Here is a 20372-nt window from a genome sequence, read left to right as displayed (position 1 = left end):
TGACATTTTTTTCCTTGTATATCATCTCTCTGTTATGCACTGTATTGTTTTGTTTAAATATTATATATGATTTTTAAACATTTGAGTGTATCCCTCTTCTTATCTGGGACCTGGGCTTGTGTGTGGATGAGACTTTTAGGTGATCTCAAACTAAGTACTTTGATAGTGTGCTCTTGGAATCTACATCTGTTTCCTATTTGAACAAATTCCCCTTTGTCTTACCTTTTCTTGGGTGTTTTAATTATAATCCTAGAACTTTTTACTATCCCATTTTCTTCCATTTTACTGGCGCTGATATGACCTTAATGTGTTGCAAGCGCCGTAAAACCCTTAAAAACAAACAAACAAACAATGTTTCCATTACCTTTCAGATGACCTGGTGTACATGCCCAAGCAGGAAGACCTTCGGGAATACATCGAGAATGAGCACGGAATGGTTTTCTACGGCTCCTACAAATCTATTGGAGCAAAACCTTGGAACTATGGCCAGGTACGTATATTAAGAGCTTCAAAAACTTGAAACTTGAGCTTTCACATGGCGCAATATCCACTAAACGTGCTCAAAGCGCTTTACAAAGGGTCCCTAGCCAACAACAACACTTAACATGTAGAATGAGACATGACGCCTGTTAGGCGATATTACATTTTTTCCCCTACAGGGACAACGTTGTTAACGGCCAGGTACTCATTTTACACCTGGGAGAATGTGAGTAAAGAGCCTTTTCTAAGGACTCAACTATGCGCCGAGCGAGGCTCGAACCCAGGACCTTCTGATCCGACAGCGAGTGTCATACCACAAGACCACATAGCTGCAGTATAGAAGGCTGGCAAACCTATAGACACCTAGATAACCACGCCTCTCGGACAGTCGTCATAATGGAAAGAATTTAAATGTTGCTGCTCAAATCTCGAAGAAATAAATAACAACGTGAAATTGAATGTAAGCTTCAATCTAATAAAATACGAAAACAGATAAAACATCCATCCCCGATCAGGCACTATCGTTTTTTGTTTTGTTTTTTCCCTTGGATAAGATTACTAAGGCCCCCCCCCCCCCTCCCCACCCACCCCAGTTTGCTCACTTCCGGCATCAGGGGTGATTCCTGTTGACCTCAAACGTTTTTTTGGTGTATTACTCATTCGTGGAATGCCCAGGCTATGACATCAACGTGTCACATCGAGGAGGTCGTGATTCTTGCAATCTGACAACGTCAGCTAAATACAAACAAAACAAAACAAAAAACTGGAGCATTTATATAGCGTAATATCCACTAAACGTGCTCAAAGCGTTTTACAGGGGGTCCTTAGTTAACAGCAACATTTAACATGAAAGAACAACCATTACGCCTGTTTGACGATAGTACAATTGTGACCCGTCGCCTCAAAACGGTATTAAGTCAGAATGATCAAAGTGCTGAGATTAGAATCTATGACCAAAAACACCAGATTTGGGTTGAGTCCATGTATGGATTATTGAAGAAAAATATAGAATTTTAAAGTGCTGAAAACCGACATTTCATTTTCTTGACCAGTTAAGCTTAAAATTGACCTTTCAGTATCTTGTTCATCCCGACATAATACCGTTTTGAGACGATGGGTCACATTTTTTTTCAGATCAAGACAACCCTGTTAACGGCCTGATACTAATTGTTATGCACCAAAGGCAGTGCACACAACCATGCATCTGAGTACGATGAGAGATTTTGAGTAAAGAGCTTTTTTACAAGGACTCAACCATGCGCCGCTCTTAGCGGGACTCGATCCTTGGAAATCCTATTCGAAGCCGAATGTCATACGACTAGACCACATAGCCGCACAATAGGGTTCAACAGCCGTGACGCATAGTAACTGGTTCTAAACTATCAGAAAAATGGCGGACGCCTTAATCTCCATCACCGCCCTTTATGAAATACTTCTCCGACGAGCATAAAAGTTTAAGAAAAACATTTAAAATCTGATCATGTTTTGACTTTTATACATTCTGATCACATGACATGTGAAAAAGTTCTAGCCAGCATGAAGAATAAAAAGTATCCATTTTCTTTGTTTAGAACCAAGCTGCTGGTTGCAGGGCGGACGTGACATCAGACTATTGAATCCTATAGATGTGTCTCATAAATGAGCAGTTTTCATGCTATCATTTCTTGTGTTGATTTTATCCACAGTTCACCAAAGAGGTTTTGTCTGCTAGTCTCTTCCTTCTGAGAAAAGCCTTTGACTATCAAATCTCCAAAAAGATGAGCAACCCCATCGATATATCCAGGGCTCTCTCCAGAGTTGTAAGTCACGAGTTAACCCCTGTTTCTATGTATAGATAGAACGTAGATGACGTCATTTGGGCCCTTGTTATTGTTTTTTGCCATCCGCGTCTGTGAGTAATTCTCACTAAACTGTATTAACCAGACTATAAACGTTTAAGGTTATAACACATAGTTTTGTGTGTTGGTCCGTTATACTTCCGGATGGCAATGCTGTGAACCACAGTTCACCAAAGAGGTTTTGTCTGCTAGTCTCTTCCTTCTGAGAAAAGCCTTTGACTATCAAATCTCCAAAAAGATGAACAACCAAGCGCATACTATCTATAGATAGTTAAAAGATGACGTCACCCAGGTCTTTGTTATTATTTTTTGCCATCCGCGTTTATGAGTAATGCTCTCTAAACAGTATTAACCAGACTATAAACATTTAAGGTTATACGCATAGTTTTGTGTGTTGGTCCGTTATACTTCCGGATGGCAATGTTGTGAACTCCTTAGCCAAGCGCATACTATCTATACGTAATGCAGTCCGTTGTGCTTGTAGCCTCGTGATGCGTATTCGACCGATGGCCCTATAGTTCGAATACGCACCATGTATGACGTGCCACGCATAGCGGATACATGGATACACTTTAGTTGAATTTCCATGTAAACGTTCTTTACGCATTGCGCATTGCGTATTGCGTATTGCGTATTGCGCACTACGCATTATGTATCTACACGTGAAAACAGGGCTTTAAATATCTTAATCTTCACGCGCTGCGCAGTTATTGCTGTTGTTATTGTTGTTGTTATTGTTGTTGTTGTTGTTGTTGTTGTTGTTGTTGTTGTTATTGCTGTTGTTGTTGTTGTTGTTGTTGTCGTCGTCGTCGTCGTCATCATCATCATCATCATCATCATGATCATTATTATTACTATTATTATTATTATTATTATTATTATTATATTTATTATTTTTTATTATTATTATTATTATTATTATTAGATACTACTACTATTTTATTATTATTTCATTCATCATCATCATCATCATCTTCATCATCATCATCATCATCATCTTTTATCAATCATTCATCATCATCATCATCATCTCATCATTCATCATCTCTATCTTTTATTATTATTATTATTATATAATTATTATATATTAATTATATTATTATTATTATTATATATTATTATTATTATTATTAATATATATATTATTATTATATATATATATATATTATTATTATTATTATATATTATTATCATTATTCATTTATTATATAATTATTATTATTATATTATTAATATTTTATTATTATTATTATTATTATTATTATTATTATTATTATTATCATCATCGTATCATCATCACTCCATCATCATCATCACATATCACCACTCACACCCACCATACCACCCCCCCCCACCCACCCACCCACCACCCACCCACCAACCACCCCCACCCACCCATCCACCAGCTGAACGACTGCGACGACATGGGTGTGATCTCAGGCAACTGGAGCGGTGACTACGAAGGGGGGACCGCTCCCTTGAAGTGGAAGGGCAGCGTTCCAATCCTGGAGGAATACATGAAACGTAGAGAACCCGTCAAGTTTGGTCAGTGCTGGGTCTTCAGTCACGTGCTGACCACAGGTAGGTAGGCTGCGTGAAAAATGTCACCCTTCGCCTCAAAATGGTATCATGGCTATGTGGTCCAGTGCTGGGTCTTCAGTCACGTGCTGACCACAGGTAGGCTGCGTGAAAAATGTCACCCGTCGCCTCAAAACGGTATCATGGCTATGTGGTCCAGTGCTGGGTCTTCAGTCACGTGCTGACCACAGGTAGGTAGGCTGCGTGAAAAATGTCACCCATCGCCTCAAAACGGTATCATGGCTATGTGGTCCAGTGCTGGGTCTTCAGTCACGTGGTGACCACAGGTAGGTAGCTGCGTGAAAAATGATCACCCTCGCCTCAAAACGGTATCATGGCTATGTGGTCCAGTGCTGGGTCTTCAGTCACGTGCTGACCACAGGTAGGCTGCGTGAAAAATGTCACCCATCGCCTCAAAACGGTATTATGGCTATGTGGTCTTGTGGTATGACACTCGATTTCTAATTGAAAAGGTCCTTGGGTTCGAGCCTTGCCCGGCGAATCGTTGAGTCTTTGGAAAAAGGTTTTTTTTACGATTATTCTCTCACGATACTCATGTGTAAAATGAGTACCTGGTCGTTTATTGGCGCTGGTCTCCAGCGACTGCAGACGTGTTTTTGTCTGTGCTCTGTGTTTTCTATTATTACATTAAAAAAAAAAAATTCCTTTTTGGGATGCAATAAAGTATTATTATTATTATTATTATTATTATTATTATTATTATTATTATTATTATTATTATTATTATTATTATTATTATTATTATTATTATTATTATTATTATTATTATTTACAGCGTTGTCTTTTTGTCAGAGAAAATGTAATATCGTTTAACAGATGTCATGTCACGTCCGACATGTTAAGTGGTTCTGTTGACCTGGGATCCCTTGTAAAGAGCTTTGGGCACGTTTAGTGGATATTGCGCTATATAATAGCTCAAGTTTTTTGGGATTTAAAAAAAAAACGGTAAAATGCTGGAACCGCTTTATTTAGAATTTCGCATTTATTGTGAGCCGAGTCTACAAATTAGCCACCCCTCCTTTAACGGAACGCAATAATAGAATTCAATAGTCTGATGTCACGTCTGCCCAGCAACCAGCAGCTTGGTTCTAAACAAAGAAAATCGGTACTTTTTATTCTTCATGCTGTCTAGAACTTTTTCACACGTCATGAGATCAGAACGTATTAAAGTCAAAACATGATTAGATTTGTATTGTTTTTCTCATCTGGATACACTTTAATGCTCGTCGGAGAAGTATGTCATAAGGACGTTCGCCATTGTTCCGATAGTTTAGAACCAGTTACTACGTTACTATGAGTCATTATGAGGGAAGTGACGTCACGAATGTTGGAGTCTATTACAAATTGCAGCGCATCTAAAATCATTTTGCTAGGATTATTCTAAGAAAAAGGACAAGAGATCATATCATATCCAAATTATTGTCACTTCACTGTTTGAATTAAGACTCAAATACAAAATTACGGTCTCTGCTTCGTACCCGAAAGGTACCGAGTTCGAATACCCGCTGCTGCGCTGTGTGGCCTTGATCAAATCCCCACGCCCGAGGTTAGTTTTGCGGCGATACACAGCTGCAGATGACGCATGTGTTATTCCAGTCTTCCATCGGAATAGGCCCTAAAGATAAATTTTCCCCAATGGGATGAATAAAGGGAATTTATTTATTTATTTATATATTGGGACAGCGTGGCTCAGCGGTATGGTCTTTGCTTCGTACCCGAAAGGTACCGAGTTCGACTACCCGCCGCGTTGTGTGGCCTTGAGCAAGTCACCTAGCCTTAGCTCACTTTGCGGCGCTGCACTGCGGCTGACGCCTGGGTTATTCCAGTCTTCCCTTGGAATAGACCCTAAAGGAAAATTTCCTCTTAGGGATGAATAAAGGGAAGTTATTTATTTATTTATATATTTATTTATTTTATTCCAGTTATAAATCTCCAATCTTTCTTTTCAGTGGCACGAGCCCTCGGTCTACCCTGTAGGAGTGTGACCAACTTTGCGTCTGCACACGACACGGATGAGTCGATGACGATAGACAAGTTCGTCGATGATGATGGTGACATCATCAAAGGACGTGCCAGCGACTCTATCTGGTAAGACATGACTTTAGATGCTTCTCTCCTCAGCTCCTATCTTTCCAATTTATTTACGACGAAAAACGTCTTAACCAAAGGGTAATCAGCAATTGTCTCTGTCGTTTAACGCTATAAAAGCATCAAAATATGGCACAAACCCTAAGTTTGTCCTGTAGGAGTGCGTCTGCAGGGCTTTTTTGAAAATGTCTATTGAGCTCGAAAATCTCACAGATTGAGGGAGATCATTCCAAATCGTGGGTCCGAATTTCATAAGAGACGGCTATGTGGTCTAGTGGTATGACACTCGCTTTCGGATCGGAAGGTCCTGGGTTCGAGCCTCGCTCGGCGCATAGTTGAGTCCTTGGAAAAGGCTCTTTATTCACATTCTCTCACCGTACTCAGGTGTAAAATGAGTACCTGGCTGTTAACAGCTTTGTCTTTGCCCGAAAAATTGTAATATCGCCTGACAGGCGTCATGTCCCGTCCTACATGTTAAATGTTGCTGTTGACCAGGGACCCCTTGTAAAGCGCTTTGAGCACATTTTAGTGGATATTGCTCTATATAAAAGCTCAAAATTAAAAAAAAAATTAATTAAATGCACACGACACCGATGATTCGATGACGATAGACACAAAGGACTGGTCAGCGATTCTATCTGGTAAGATAATATGACTTTAGATGTTTCTTTCCTAGCTCCTATCTTTCCAATTTATTTACAATGAAAAAGGGTAATCAGCTATTGTTAACTTAACTTAATAATAACTGAGCATTTATATAGCGCAATATCCACTAAACGTGCTCAAAGCGCTTTACAATGGATCCCTGGCCAACAGCAACACGTAACATTTAGAACGGGAGATGACGTCTGTTAGGCGATATTACAAATTTTTGTTTGGACAAAGACAACGCTGTTAACGGCCAGGTACTCGTTTTACACCTGAGTACGGTGAGAGAATGTGAGTAAAGAGCCTTCTCCAAGGACTCAATTATGCGCCGAACGCGAGGCTCAAACCCAGGACCTTCCGATCCGAAAGCGAGTGTCATACCACAATAGCCGCACAATTGTTACTATCGTTTAACGCTACAAAAAACAGCAAAATCTGGATAAACTCCGTTTCCATGGGTCTTGTGTACATTTATGCAGGTCTGACATCCGAACCTACTTATGGGCCTCGTTTGACATTGCTGTAATGGACAATATTTTCCGTCATTTTTTTTTTTTTTGAGATTTCCATTACGACAATGAGCTCATAAGAAATTGGGTTGTCAGACTTGCGGCTCTAAAGGTTGAAAAGTGATAGCTTCTAGTAGCAAATTATTATGAGAGAAAAAAATCTTTTTAAAAATGAGATATGATAATGTTTCAGACAGAACGTAAAGGAAAATGCTAGAAAAAAATCTGCAAATTAATCCAGGCATCTTTCACTGAGATTCGAATATGTGACCCATCGGCTCAAAACGGTATTATGTCGGAACGAACCAGACGCTTAAAAGCTGAATTTAATGTTAAACTGGTCAAAAATATAAATTGTTGGCATTCGCATCCTAAAATATGGTATCCATTCTCCCCAATAAATCATATAAACTCAACACAATTCTGATATTTCTGGCTATAAATTCAATTTTCAACATCTTAACCAACCCGACTTAATACCGTTTTGAGGCGAAGGGTCACATATGAGACCTTCAGATTACCGATCAGACGTGTCTCCAAAATCGGGCTGAAAATGTTGTGAGTTTTTTAACTTAAACGCACCAATGCTCCATGCGCAAATGCGGCTATGTTGTCTATATATGACTCTCGCTTTCGGATCGGAAAGTCCTGAGTTCGAGCCTCGCTCGGCGCATAGTTGAGTCCTTGGAAAAGGCTCTTTACTCACATTCTCTCACTGTACTCAGGCCGTTAACAGCGCTGTCTCTGTCGGAAAAAATTGTAATATCGCCTAACAGGCGTCATGTCTCGTTCTACATGTTACATATTGCTGTTGGTTAGGGACCCCTTGTAAAGCGCTTTGAGCACACTAAGTGGATATTGCGCTATATAAAAGCTCAAGTTCTTTTTTTTTGTTGTTGTTGTTGTTGTTGTTTTTAATCATTATTACTGAATTACTCACAATCGTTCAATAAATCCGTGTCTTACAGGAATTTCCACGTGTGGAATGAAGTATGGATCAACAGGCCTGACCTTGACAAACTTCTGAAGGTCGATGGGAAATACCACGGATGGCACGCTGTTGATGCCACGCCCCAGGAGAAGAGTGATGGTAAGCGTGAATAAGTGGGTCATTCCTGCTGTTGACATCTGACATCTGACATCTGACATCTGACATCTTGTTTCATGGATTTTCTCTTTTATTCCTTCATGGAGATCCTAGGCGACGGTATAGATAGAATGCGCTTGGCCAAGGAGTTCACAACATTGCCATCCGGAAGTATAACGGACCAACACACAAACTCTGTGTAACCATGAGCTTTATAGTCTGGTTAATACAGTTTAGTGAGAACAACTCACAAACGCGGATGGCAAAAAACAATAACAAAGGCCTGAGTGACGTCATCTGCATACTATCTATATTAAGATGACTTGGCGGAAGGGCAATGTATATATATATATATATATATATATATATATATATATATATATATATATATATATATATATATATAATATATATATATATCTCTCTCTGTCTCTGTCTCTCCATCTATCTCACTCTCTATCTCTTTCTCACTCCCTCTCTCTCTCTTTCATCACTCTATGTGTGTGTGTGTGTGTGTGTCTCTCTCTCTCACATACTGTCTTCTGTCTCCCTCACTCTCTATCTATCTATCTCTCTCTCACACACAGAACACACACACACTCTCTCTCTTTCTTTTTCTCTCTCTCTCTCTCTCTCTCTCTCTCTCTATCTCTCTCTCTCTCTCTCTCTCTCTCTCTCTCTCTCTCTCTCTCTCTCTCTCTCTCTCTCTCTCTCTCTCTCTCTTTCATTCACTCTCTCTTTATCTCCCCCCAGCCATATTCCAGTGCGGGCCCAGCCCCCTGGCAGCGATCCGACACGGAGAAGTGCACATTGGCTACGACACAAGATTCATCTTTGCTGAGGTGAACGCTGAAGTGTGTCACTGGCGAGAATCCGGCGATGAGCCAACCCTGGTCAGCCACAACAGTACCAGGTGAGACCAGATTTATCTGACCTAATAAGTGTATCAGTTTATTTTTTGGTTCCATTTACCTTCTTTTTTCTTTTTTTTTCCACTTTCATGTATGTTGGCATCAAATTGTTGATTTATTGGCGAAAGCCTAAGATTGAATAAACTTTGAAACTTAATGTAATGTAATGTATTGTAATGGGAAATTTATATAGCGCCATTATCCATTTACAATCTCATTTGCGCTTCACAATGGAAATAACAAATAATACGTAAAGAAATTAATAAGTAGACACCACCCACAAAAGCAACACACACACACACACACATATTAAGATATATTATTATATACATATACGAGTATTATATATATATATATATATATATATATATATATATATATATATTCATATATATATATATATATATATATATATATATATATATATATATATATATATATATATAATAAAAATGGAGTCACTCACATTTATATATAGCCGAAACACGTGTTTTTGTGGTCTTCATCCACGTCTTTAGTCGGCATACATTTTTCCGTAGAATCTACGTTTATTCATCTTAACAATGCCACTATCACTTTATCTCATTCATCTATCGTGTTTCATTCATCCTGTTTTGTTGATAAAGGAGGAATCCGAAACGTCCATTATATCTGTTTTCGTATATTAATTTGAAGCTTACATTCAATGTCACATTGTTATTTCATCATGTTATCTATACATATGATAAAACATCGATTGCATTGCAGTGTTGGAAAGAATATCAGCACCAAGACGCCAACTGGAGCGCCCATGAGGAAGCATCATTTGAGGAAATGGGACCCCGCTGACAGGTTTGACGTCACCCATCTATACAAACATCCTGAAGGTGAGAATAGACTTCAACAGTCGTGACGTCACTTCCCTCGTAATGACGCATAGTAACTTTAGTAACTGGTTCTAAACTATCGGAACAATGGCGGATGCCCTTGTGAAATACTTCTCCGACGAGCATAATAGTGTATCCAGAGGAGAAAAACATTAACTATAAATCTGATCATGTTTTGACTTAACTTATATAGCCAGAGTTTGACGTCATGTTTTAGGATTTTGAACCGTCTAGTGAGTTGTCGTTAGTGGTGCTTAAGGAAACAAGTGATTTCATTGGTTGACCAATTCAATACAACTCACGATTTGTTTTCCTTTGTGTCCAAAGACTTGTATTTTGACGAATTTTTATGGTCAGTGTCAGGCTATAAGTTAATGATGGAGACGGTCAGATCGTGGCCTTCGTAAACTTATAGCCTGGCACTGACTAACAAATGACGCCAAAAGACAAGTTTTTGGCCACAAAGGAAACCATATCGTGAGTTGTATTCAACAGTTCAACCAATGAGGTTTCCTTAACCACTACTGAAGACAACTCACTATGCGGTTCACAACCTTAAAAAAAATATGGATCTAAGAGGGTCTAAGCGGAGCCATCGTTAAGTTATAGCCTGACACTAAAACTCCAAAAGACTGTCATTTTGACGTCATTATTTGTTTTTTGCACCGCCTAGTGAGTTGTCGTTAGTAGAGCTCATGGAAACAAGTGGTCCCAGTAGTTGAACTATTGAATACAACTCACGATTTGTTTTCTTTTGTGGCCAAAGACTGGCATTTTGACTTCATTTTTTGGTCATTGTCAGGCTATAGATAGAATGCGCTTGGCCAAGGAGTTCACAACATTGCCATCCGGAAGTATAACGGACCAACACACAAACTCTGTGTAACCATAAACGTTTATAGTCAGGTTGATACAGTTTAGTGAGAACAACTCACAAACGCGGATGGCAAAAACAATAACAAAGGCCTGAGTGACGTCATCTGCATACTATCTATAGATAGAATGCGCTTGGCCAAGGAGTTCACAACATTGCCATCCGGAAGTATAACGAACCAACACACAAACTCTGTGCAACCATGAACTTTTATAGTCTGGTTAATACAGTTTAGTGAGAACAACTCACAAACGCGGATGGTAAAAACAATAACAAAGGCCTGAGTGACGTCATCTGCATACTATCTATAAGTTTACGATGGCTACGGTGTGAGACCGTAGCCATCGTTATGTTATAGCCTATTACTGAAATCCAAAAGGACTGACAGTTTGACGTCATTATTTGGTTTTGCACCGCCTAGTGAGTTGTCGTTAGTAGAGCTCATGGAAACAAGTTATTTCATTGGTTGAACTATTGAATACAATTCACGATTTGTTTTCTTTTGTGGCAAAAGACTGGCATTTTGACGTCATGTTTTGGTCAGTATCAGGCCATAACTTTACGAAGGCCACGGTGAGACTCACTAATTGGTGCATAGTTAAGTCCTCGGAAAAAGGCTCTTTACTCACATTTTCTCGCCGTACTCAGATGTAACATGAGTTAACAGCCTTGTCTTTATCAGGAAAAAAGTGTAATATCGCCTGACAGGCGTCATGCTTCATCCTACACGTTACCTGCTGGCTAGGGACCCTTTGGAAAGCGCTTTGAGCACGTTTAGTCGATATTGAGCTATATAAATGCTCTGGTTTATGTTAAATTTTTAGGGCACCTAAATCGACATAAATGTATTGAACATCTTGCTCTCACAGGAAAGATAGAAGGTAAAAAGAGTAAAGGTAGACCAAGAAAAACATATTTGAATAGTTTGAACAGCTGGGTGACAAAGAAAGAGAAGAGTAGTATTAGTTTTTTTTGAGGTTATCTGATCAGAGAGATGAATGGCGTACCATGATCACAGATGTCTTCCACAGACTTGGTACTTGAAGGAGAAGAAGAAGAAGAAGAAGAAGAAGAAGAAGAAGAAGAACCCTTTTAGTAGATAGAACGAAGTTGACGTCACTGGTGTCTTTGTTTTTGGTTGTTTTTGTTGTTTTTTTTCCATCCATGCAAGAAGAAGAAGAAGAAGAAGAAGAAGAAGAAGAAGAAGAAGAAGAAGAAGAAGAAGAAGAAGAAGAAGAAGAAGAAGAAGAAGAAGAAGAAGAAGAAGAAGAAGAAGAAGGAGAAGAAGAAGAAGGAGAAGAAGAAGAAGAAGAACCCTTTTAGTAGATAGAACGAAGTTGACGTCACTGGTGTCTTTGTTTTTGGTTGTTTTTGTTGTTTTTTTTCCATCCATGCAAGAGAAGAAGAAGAAGAAGAAGAAGAAGAAGAAGAAGAAGAAGAAGAAGAAGAAGAAGAAGAAGAAGAAGAAAAGAAGAAGAAGAAGAAGGAGAAGAAGAAGAAGAAGAAGAAGAAGAAGAAGAAGAAGAAGGAGAAGAAGAAGAAGAAGAAGAAGAAGAAGAAGAAGAAGAAGAAGAAGAAGAAGAAGTTTATATTATTTGATTTCAGATTACGTTATCATTTTTTCTTGCCAGGCTCCGATGCCGAGAGGGAAGCTGTGGAAAATGCTTTGAGTGAGGGAGAGCTGCGTAATATAATATTTGGAAGTCCAATGGTAATGTCTTCTTTTTTTCATTGTTTGATAAAAGTGTCAGTGCATGGCATAATCAGTCGGAATGTGAAAATTTTGGATTTGCATGTTTAATTTTTTTTAATTGCATTTTCTGAAAGAATATGCTCACCAGAGCATTTTAATCTTTATTTGAAGTAATTCGGATGATTTTTCATAAAGTTATGGTCAGGTGTATGGGAAAGTATCCAGCAACTTATCTAAAATTTCATACTTTTTCAACTTGACTATCTGTAAAAAAATATTTAGAAGTGAAATTGAGCTTTGGTATTTCCCGAAGATGTACAAGAAGGGTTGATTTAATCATTTATGACAAGAACTCATTTTTGATTTTAAAAAATTGACCTCCTAACTAAACTTGGCAATATCTCAGTTCAAACCTTTTCACCATCCGACTGATTATGTCATTCACTGTAACAAATACACGTATATATCGTCATTAATAAATAAAAAATGAAATTCCCTTTATTCATCCCCAAGGTGAAATTTGTCTTTAGGATATTTTCCAAAGGAAGACCGGAATAACCCAGGCGTCACCCGCAGCAGTGCAGCGCCGCAAAGTGAGCTAGGGCGAAGTGACTTGCTCGAGGCCTCACAGCGCAGCGGAGGGTGATCGAACTCGGTACCTTTCGGGTACGGAGCAAAGACAGTACGAGATTTTTGGCCAAATTTTAAATATGGGTTTTTACAGAGTAATGCAGAAGCAACGTATCTACCCTTAAATGCTAACGTTGGGGTCATCTACCGCAGCTGACACCTCGTTTATCTTGCGGGGGGGGGGGGGGGGGCGTGGGCGGGGGGGGGGGGGTGGAGGGGACCCAAAAGATAATGCAATGGTTTTCCTTTTTAACAATTCCTCTGGTGATGAAAATGTGGTCACGATTGGTTCATTCGCTCCATATACAAAAGATCCAAGATCGATCCCGGGAGCAGCCCAGATCCCTCCCCCCCCCACCACCACCATTTCCCTTTAGCAGTGAATAGGTAGCTGGGTCTTTTTGATCTGGCGGAACTTACTTTGCGATAGACTAGACAAGTAATTGCTATTGTCCGTTCACGGTATAGAGTCCCGGATAAACTCTGGCTCCATGATATAATGGCTTTGAAGGATATAAAAAAAAGAGAATTTTATTGTTAAAATATTTTAGCGTTGCATCAAAGCAACACGCAATACGATTCAATATTCTGATGTCATGCCGCCTGGCAACGGCGGCCATCTTGGTTCTAAACAAAGAAAATCATTAGTTTTTATTTTTCATGCTGGCTAAAACTTTTCATATGCCTTGTGATCTGTTGAATAGTATTACAACAAATGTTTACTGGAAACTTTTTCTATTCTCTCTCAGGGCATAACCGTTGAAATTCTTCCTCTGGAGGAACCAAAAATTGGTCAGGACTTCACTGTTTCCGTGAAGGTTGAGAACACATCAGACGCCACGAGAGTCCTCACACTGTCCGCCAATGCCATACCGATGACCTACTGGGGTGACGTCATTGGGAGAATCAAGATTGCTAGCGCCAAATTCGAAGATGTGGAGCTGGCTCCGTCAGAATGTAAGTATAGATAGTATGCGCTTGGCTAAGAAGCTCATAACATTGCCATCCGGAAGTATGACGGACCAACACACAAAACTGTGTGTATCCATGAACGATTATAGTCTTGTTAATACAGTTCAGTGAGCATTACTCATAAACGTGGATGGCAAAAACAATAACAAAGACCTGAGTGACGTCTCTAGACCTAGTCATCAAAAACAACATCCTGACCAAGAAGATTTCAGGAAGTGATTGTGGCAGCATCTCAGACTGGGTCAGATCTGTTTTCTGTTCCCTTAAGTATAGATAGTATGAAGTTGACGTCACTCATATCTTTGTCATTGCTTTTTGCCCTCCGCGTTTATGAGTAATTCTCACTAAACTGTATTAACCAATCTGTAAACGTTAAAGGTTACACACAGTTTTGTGTGTTGGTCCGTTATACTTCCGGATGGCAATGTTGTGAGCTTCTTAGCCAAGCCCATTCTATCTATATTTGATAATCATATTTAATGAAACAGTGAGACATGTTAATTTTTATGTTTAATATAAGCCAGTATTTTAATTTGTGTACAAAGCATTTTTTAAAAGCCTTATGTCGGTGAAAAGCCCAAATTATTATTTTTTATATTTTGTTGTCATTGTTAATAGCTGTTATTATGTATAAACGATGTGTTCATAATATGTAATTTTACCGACAATAAACAATATATTCATTCATATGGACTTATCTATCGAGTTACTCTAGGAAAGAGTTGCTGCCCTTTGTTATTAGCGAGTGACTTCGGTTACAGATTAATTCGTTATTATGAATATTATGACTGAAGACACTTTATAAAAACGAGAAAATCCACTATTCCAGTCTTCCTTGGAATAGATAGACCCTTGAGACAAATTTCCCCAATCATCATCATATCTTGTCGCGCCAGTGAGTCAGCCAGTCCCGGGCAGTCTGGTTGCATTTCCTCAGGTCAGCATTGGTGCAGTGAGGTCCCAGCGAGCATTCGGACAGGATGTGGTCCATGGTCTGTCTGGGGTGACCGCATGGGCATTTAGTGCCCGGTGAGATTTTCCATTTAAATAGGTTGGTGGCGGTGTTCCCCACCTTTGCTCTAGCTCTGTTCAACGCCACCCAGTCTTTTCTCTTGAGGTCTGTGCCTGCTGGGAGCTTTTCTGTTGGGGGCTGAAGGGCATCGTTTGCTGTCTTGTCCCATTCTACCCATTTAGCTTGGAGGCATGGCATGATCGGGCCCATACAGCTGAGCAGTACTCCGCAGTTGAGTAGCTGAGGGCCAATGCCCATTTCCCCAATGGGATGAATAAAGGGTTTGTCAATGATCCTCTTCTTTTCGACTCCTCAGCCAGAATATTCGAGATCAAAATCGAATCCGACCGAGTGCTGGCTTTATGTGATCCCCAACTGGCCATGTCCGTGCAGGCTTTGGCCAAGGTCAATGACTTTGATGACCACGAGAACCGGGTCTTGGCGACTGAGGATATTCAAGTACTTGGACCAGAACTGGTTGTCAAGGTCGGATATTCTTTTCCTTTTATTTATTGTTCTCATCAACTTTCTTATTCATCATCATCATCATCATCATCATCCTCATCATCATCATCTTCATCATCATCATCATCATCATCATCATCATCATCATCATCCCCATCGTCATCATCATCATCTTCTTCTTCTTCTTCTTCTTCTTCTTCTTCTTCTTCTTCTTCTTCTTCTTCTTCTTCTTCTTCTTTTTCTTGTTCTTCTTCTTCTTCTTCTTCTTCTCTTCTTCTTCTTCTTCTTCTTCTTCTTCTTCTTCTTCTTCTTCTTCTTCTTCTTCTTCTTCTTCTTCTTCTTCTTCTTCTTCTTCTTCTTCTTCTTCTTCTTCTTCTTCTTCTTCTTCTTCTTCTTCTTCTTCTTTCTTCTTCTTCTTCTTCTTCTTCTTCTTCTTCTTCTTCTTCTTTCTTCTTCTTCTTCTTCTTCTTCTTCTTCTTCTTCTTCTTCTTCTTCTTCTTCTTCTTCTTCTTCTCTTCTTCTTCTTCTTCTTCTTCTTCTTCTTCTTCTTCTTCTTCTTCTTCTTCTTCTTCTTCTTCTTCTTCTTCTTCTTCTTCTTCTTCTTCTCTTCTTTCTTCTTCTTCTTCTTCTTCTTCTTCTTCTTCTTCTTCTTCTTCTTCTTCTTCTTCTTCTTCTCTCTTCTTCTTCTTCTTCTTCTTCTTCTTCTTCTTCTTCTTCTTCTTCTTCTTCTTCTTCTTCTTCTTCTTCTTCTTCTTCTTCTTCTTCTTCTTCTTCTTCTTCTTCTTCTTCTTCTTCTTCTTCTTCTTCTTCTTCTTCTTCTTCTTCTTCTTCTTCTTCTTCTTCTTCTTCTTCTTCTTCTTCTTCTTCTTCTTCTTCTTCTTCTTCTTCTTCTTCTTCTTCTTCTTCTTCTTCTTCTTCTTCTTTCTTCTTCTTCTTCTTCTTCTTCTTCTTCTTCTTCTTCTTCTTCTCTTCTTCTTCTTCTTCTTCTTCTTCTTCTTCTTCTTCTTCTTCTTCTTCTTCTTCTTCTTCTTCTTCTTCTTCTTCTTCTTCTTCTTCTTCTTCTTCTTCTTCTTCTTCTTCTTCTTCTTCTTCTTCTTCTTCTTCTTCTTCTTCTTCTTCTTCTTCTTCTTCTTCTTCTTCTTCTTCTTCTTCTTCTTCTTTTTCTTCTTCTTCTTCTTCTTCTTCTCTTCTTCTTCTTCTTCTTCTTCTTCTTCTTCTTCTTCTTCTTCTTCTTCTTCTTCTTCTTCTTCTTCTTCTTCTTCTTCTTCTTCTTCTTCTTCTTCTTCTTCTTCTTCTTCTTCTTCTTCTTCTTCTTCTTCTTCTTCTTCTTCTTCTTCTTCTTCTTCTTTTCTTCTTCTTCTTCTTTTCTTCTTCTTCTCTTCTTCTTCTTCTTCTTCTTCTTCTTCTTCTTCTTCTTCTTCTTCTTCTTCTTCTTCTTCTCTCTTCTTCTTCTTCTTCTTCTCTTCTTCTTCTTCTTCTCTTCTTCTCTTCTTCTTCTTCTTCTTCTTCTTCTTCTTCTTCTTCTTCTTCTTCTTCTTCTTCTTCTTCTTCTTCTTCTTCTTCTTCTTCTTCTTCTTCTCTTCTTCTTCTTCTTTCTTCTTCTTCTTCTTCTTCTTCTTCTTCTTCTCTTTCTTCTTCTTCTTCTTCTTCTTCTTCTTTCTTCTTCTTCTTCTTCTTTTCTTCTTCTTCTTCTTCTTCTTTGTCCTCCTCCTCCACCACCCACTCTCCTTGGGGTCTAATTTCAACTTTTTTTTTTATACGACGCAATCTCTGCTTGATGTTTTCAAAGCGCTTTACAAATAATACCAAGCTAACAGTAACTTTTAGCATTGAGGACGAGACATGACAACCTTAAGGCACAATTACAATATTTTTTGACAGAAAGAATTATTTTACCTGCCAGATTCTTATTTCACGCCTGAGCGCAGTGAGAGAATTTGAGAAAAGACCCTTTTTCTAAGGGCCGAACTTTGCATCGCCAATCGCGGGGATCAAACCAGACACCTTAATACGTGAAGCCTATTGGGGGCAGCCTGGCTAAGGGGACAGTGTCACGTCTCGTTCTACATGTTACGTGTTGCAGTTGGTCAGGGACCTTTTGTTAAGTGTTGTGAGCACGTTTAGTAGACACTGCGCTATATATAAAAGTAATAATAAAAATCTCAAATTTCATCTGACCCTATGGCCACTCGGCAATCAATGAACAGATTCGCTATATATAAAAGTAATAATAAAAATCTCAAATTTCATCTGACCCTATGGCCACTCGGCAATCAATGAACAGATTCGCTATATATAAAAGTAATAATAAAAATCTCAAATTTCATCTGACCCTATGGCCACTCGGCAATCAATGAACAGATTCGCTATATATAAAAGTAATAATAAAAATCTCAAATTTCATCTGACCCTATGGCCACTCGGCAATCAATGAACAGATTCGCTATATATAAAAGTAATAATAAAAATCTCAAATTTCATCTGACCCTATGGCCACTCGGCAATCAATGAACAGATATTTTTCGTCTCTGTATGAATATGTTGGACGTTTTGGTGAATGTGTGTGTGAGGGTGTGTGTGTGTGCGCGCGCGCGCACTTGTATAAATGGGTGTGTGTACAAAAATATTTTTAATGTTTTACAATTTTGTGCGCCTAGAGCTGTTTTGTCAGCGGGATTGGGCGCTATACAAATAAACTTTATTATTATTATTATTATTATTATTATTATTATTATTATTATTATTATTATTATTATTATTATTATTATTATTAATATTATTATTATTACGGCTATGTGGTCTAGTGGTATGACACTCACTTTCGGATCGGAAGGTCCTGGGTTCGAGCCTCGCGCTCGACGCATAGTTGAGTCCTTGGAAAAGGCTCTTTACTCACATTCTCTCACCGTACTCAGGTGTAAAATGAGTACCTGGCCGTTAACAGCAGTGGCTTTGTCCGAAAAATTGTAATATCGCCTAACAGGTGTCATGTCTCGTCCTACATGTTAAATGTTGCTGTTGACCAGGGACCCCTTGTAAAGCGTTTTGAGCACATTTAGTGGATATTGCCCTATATAAAGCTCAATTTTTTTTTTTAATTATGCTATTTTCCTCCTATCCCAATCAGTGTCCAGAGGAACCGGTTCAGGCGGAACACCCTGTGGCTATTGAATTGGAATACACCAACCCTCTGAACAGGGAACTTTTAAATTGTGTGTTGAGTATAGAGGGCAGAATCACATTGGATGATGAGGATGGATTCCAGCACATATATTCGGTCTACAGGAAAACCATCCCGTAAGTATTCGGTACTTCATATTTCTTTTCCGTTTTAACTCACTCAACCCTAAAACCGAATATATCCGTAGTTTACCCGGGTTACTTTTACCCCATGCCTATTTATTACATTTTTATGAGACAAATTATAGCGTAATATCAAATTTAATGTTTTTGGTTTTTAGAGGTTTATGGTAGTTGAATAAAACTATCTTTGCACATGCTCGTTTTTAATACATTTAGAAAAGTAGCAAAAGTCTCTAGGATTGAGTGAGTTAATGCGCTTAACTCTCTCTCCTTACTAATCATTTTCAGTATTTTCCCAAAATGGCAGGCACCCCAGCATAAAAATGGATTTTTAAAAACTCAAACAAGCTCTCTACCAAACAACTTTATGTTATTACTAATCAAACAAAGATCATTCTTCAAAGTTTGTAATGTACAAAATGAATCTGAATCAGAACAAGTATATTGTGTTGTAACAAATGTGACGATTTTGCTGTAGGTGGTAAGGACAGGGTTACTATTGATTAATTGAAATATTATTTCCACCCGAACAATATCGAGTGAGTGAGTATTCGATACGCCAGTCGATTGACTTTTGCCGTTTTGGGAACTTTGAGATTTATATATTTTATATCTCTAAAAAAAAAGTATTTAGTAAGTATTCGATACTTCATTTTTTTTGCCGTTTTAAGAACAAACCGATTGTTTAATTGTAATAGCCGGTCTACCTGAAAATATTGAGTGAGTATTCGATACACTGGTCGTTTTAGGAGTCCTGAGATTGAATAACTGATATATTCTATCTATCTGAAAAGTATTGAGTAAGTATTCGATACTTGATTCGTCTGGGACCGTTTCATACGCACGTTTTCAAATCTTTGTCTTAATTTGAGCTTTTGTGCTTTTTTCATATAGCACAATATCCGCTGAACGCGCTCAAAGCGCTTTACAAGGGGTTCCAGACTAACAGCAACATTTAAGATGTAGGACGGGACATGACGCTTGTTGGGCGATATTACATTATTTTCGAACAGAGACAACGATGTTAACGGCCAGGTACTCATATTACACTTGAGTACGGTGAGAAAATGTGAGCGAATAGCCTTCTCCAAGGACTCAACTATGCGCCGAGCAAGGCTCAGTACTCATATTACACCTGAGTACGTTGAGGAAATGTGAGTAAATACTTTCTCCAAGGACTCAACTATGCGCCGAGCGAGGCTCTAACCCAGGACTTTCCGATACGAAAGCGAGTATCATACCACTCGACCGCATAGCCGCACCACTGCCTGCTCCTTAATTTGTTACTTTGCTATATTCATAAATAACAGTGAGCAGATTTCTTGTGGATTACCAATACGTGCAAGGTCTCGACATTTGCAATACTCAAGCGGTACTGAGCCTCGTCACTGATCAGA

At 38.8% G+C, this 20372-nt stretch overlaps 1 protein-coding gene across 3 annotated transcripts in view; it reads left to right on the top strand.

The window, feature by feature from the left end:
• The window catches only part of LOC144976646 (protein-glutamine gamma-glutamyltransferase 4-like), a 52662-nt gene that overhangs the window by 30624 nt on the left and 1666 nt on the right, over positions 1-20372 (top strand). For all 3 annotated transcript variants that reach the window (XM_078920949.1, XM_078920950.1, XM_078920951.1), the window contains exons 7-17: positions 372-490; positions 2166-2279; positions 3725-3899; positions 5867-6005; positions 8131-8252; positions 9003-9162; positions 9908-10026; positions 12532-12611; positions 13973-14180; positions 15524-15693; positions 18800-18969. In XM_078920949.1, the coding sequence (XP_078777075.1) occupies positions 372-490; positions 2166-2279; positions 3725-3899; positions 5867-6005; positions 8131-8252; positions 9003-9162; positions 9908-10026; positions 12532-12611; positions 13973-14180; positions 15524-15693; positions 18800-18969 (1576 nt within the window). The remainder of the gene's footprint in view (positions 1-371; positions 491-2165; positions 2280-3724; positions 3900-5866; positions 6006-8130; positions 8253-9002; positions 9163-9907; positions 10027-12531; positions 12612-13972; positions 14181-15523; positions 15694-18799; positions 18970-20372) is intronic.

Source organism: Berghia stephanieae, chromosome 7 (assembly GCF_034508935.2).
Source record: "Berghia stephanieae isolate SIO BIC M18660-M18661 chromosome 7, UCSD_Bste_1.3, whole genome shotgun sequence".
NCBI lineage: Eukaryota > Metazoa > Mollusca > Gastropoda > Nudibranchia > Aeolidiidae > Berghia > Berghia stephanieae.
This window is presented reverse-complemented; position numbering and strand designations above follow the sequence as displayed.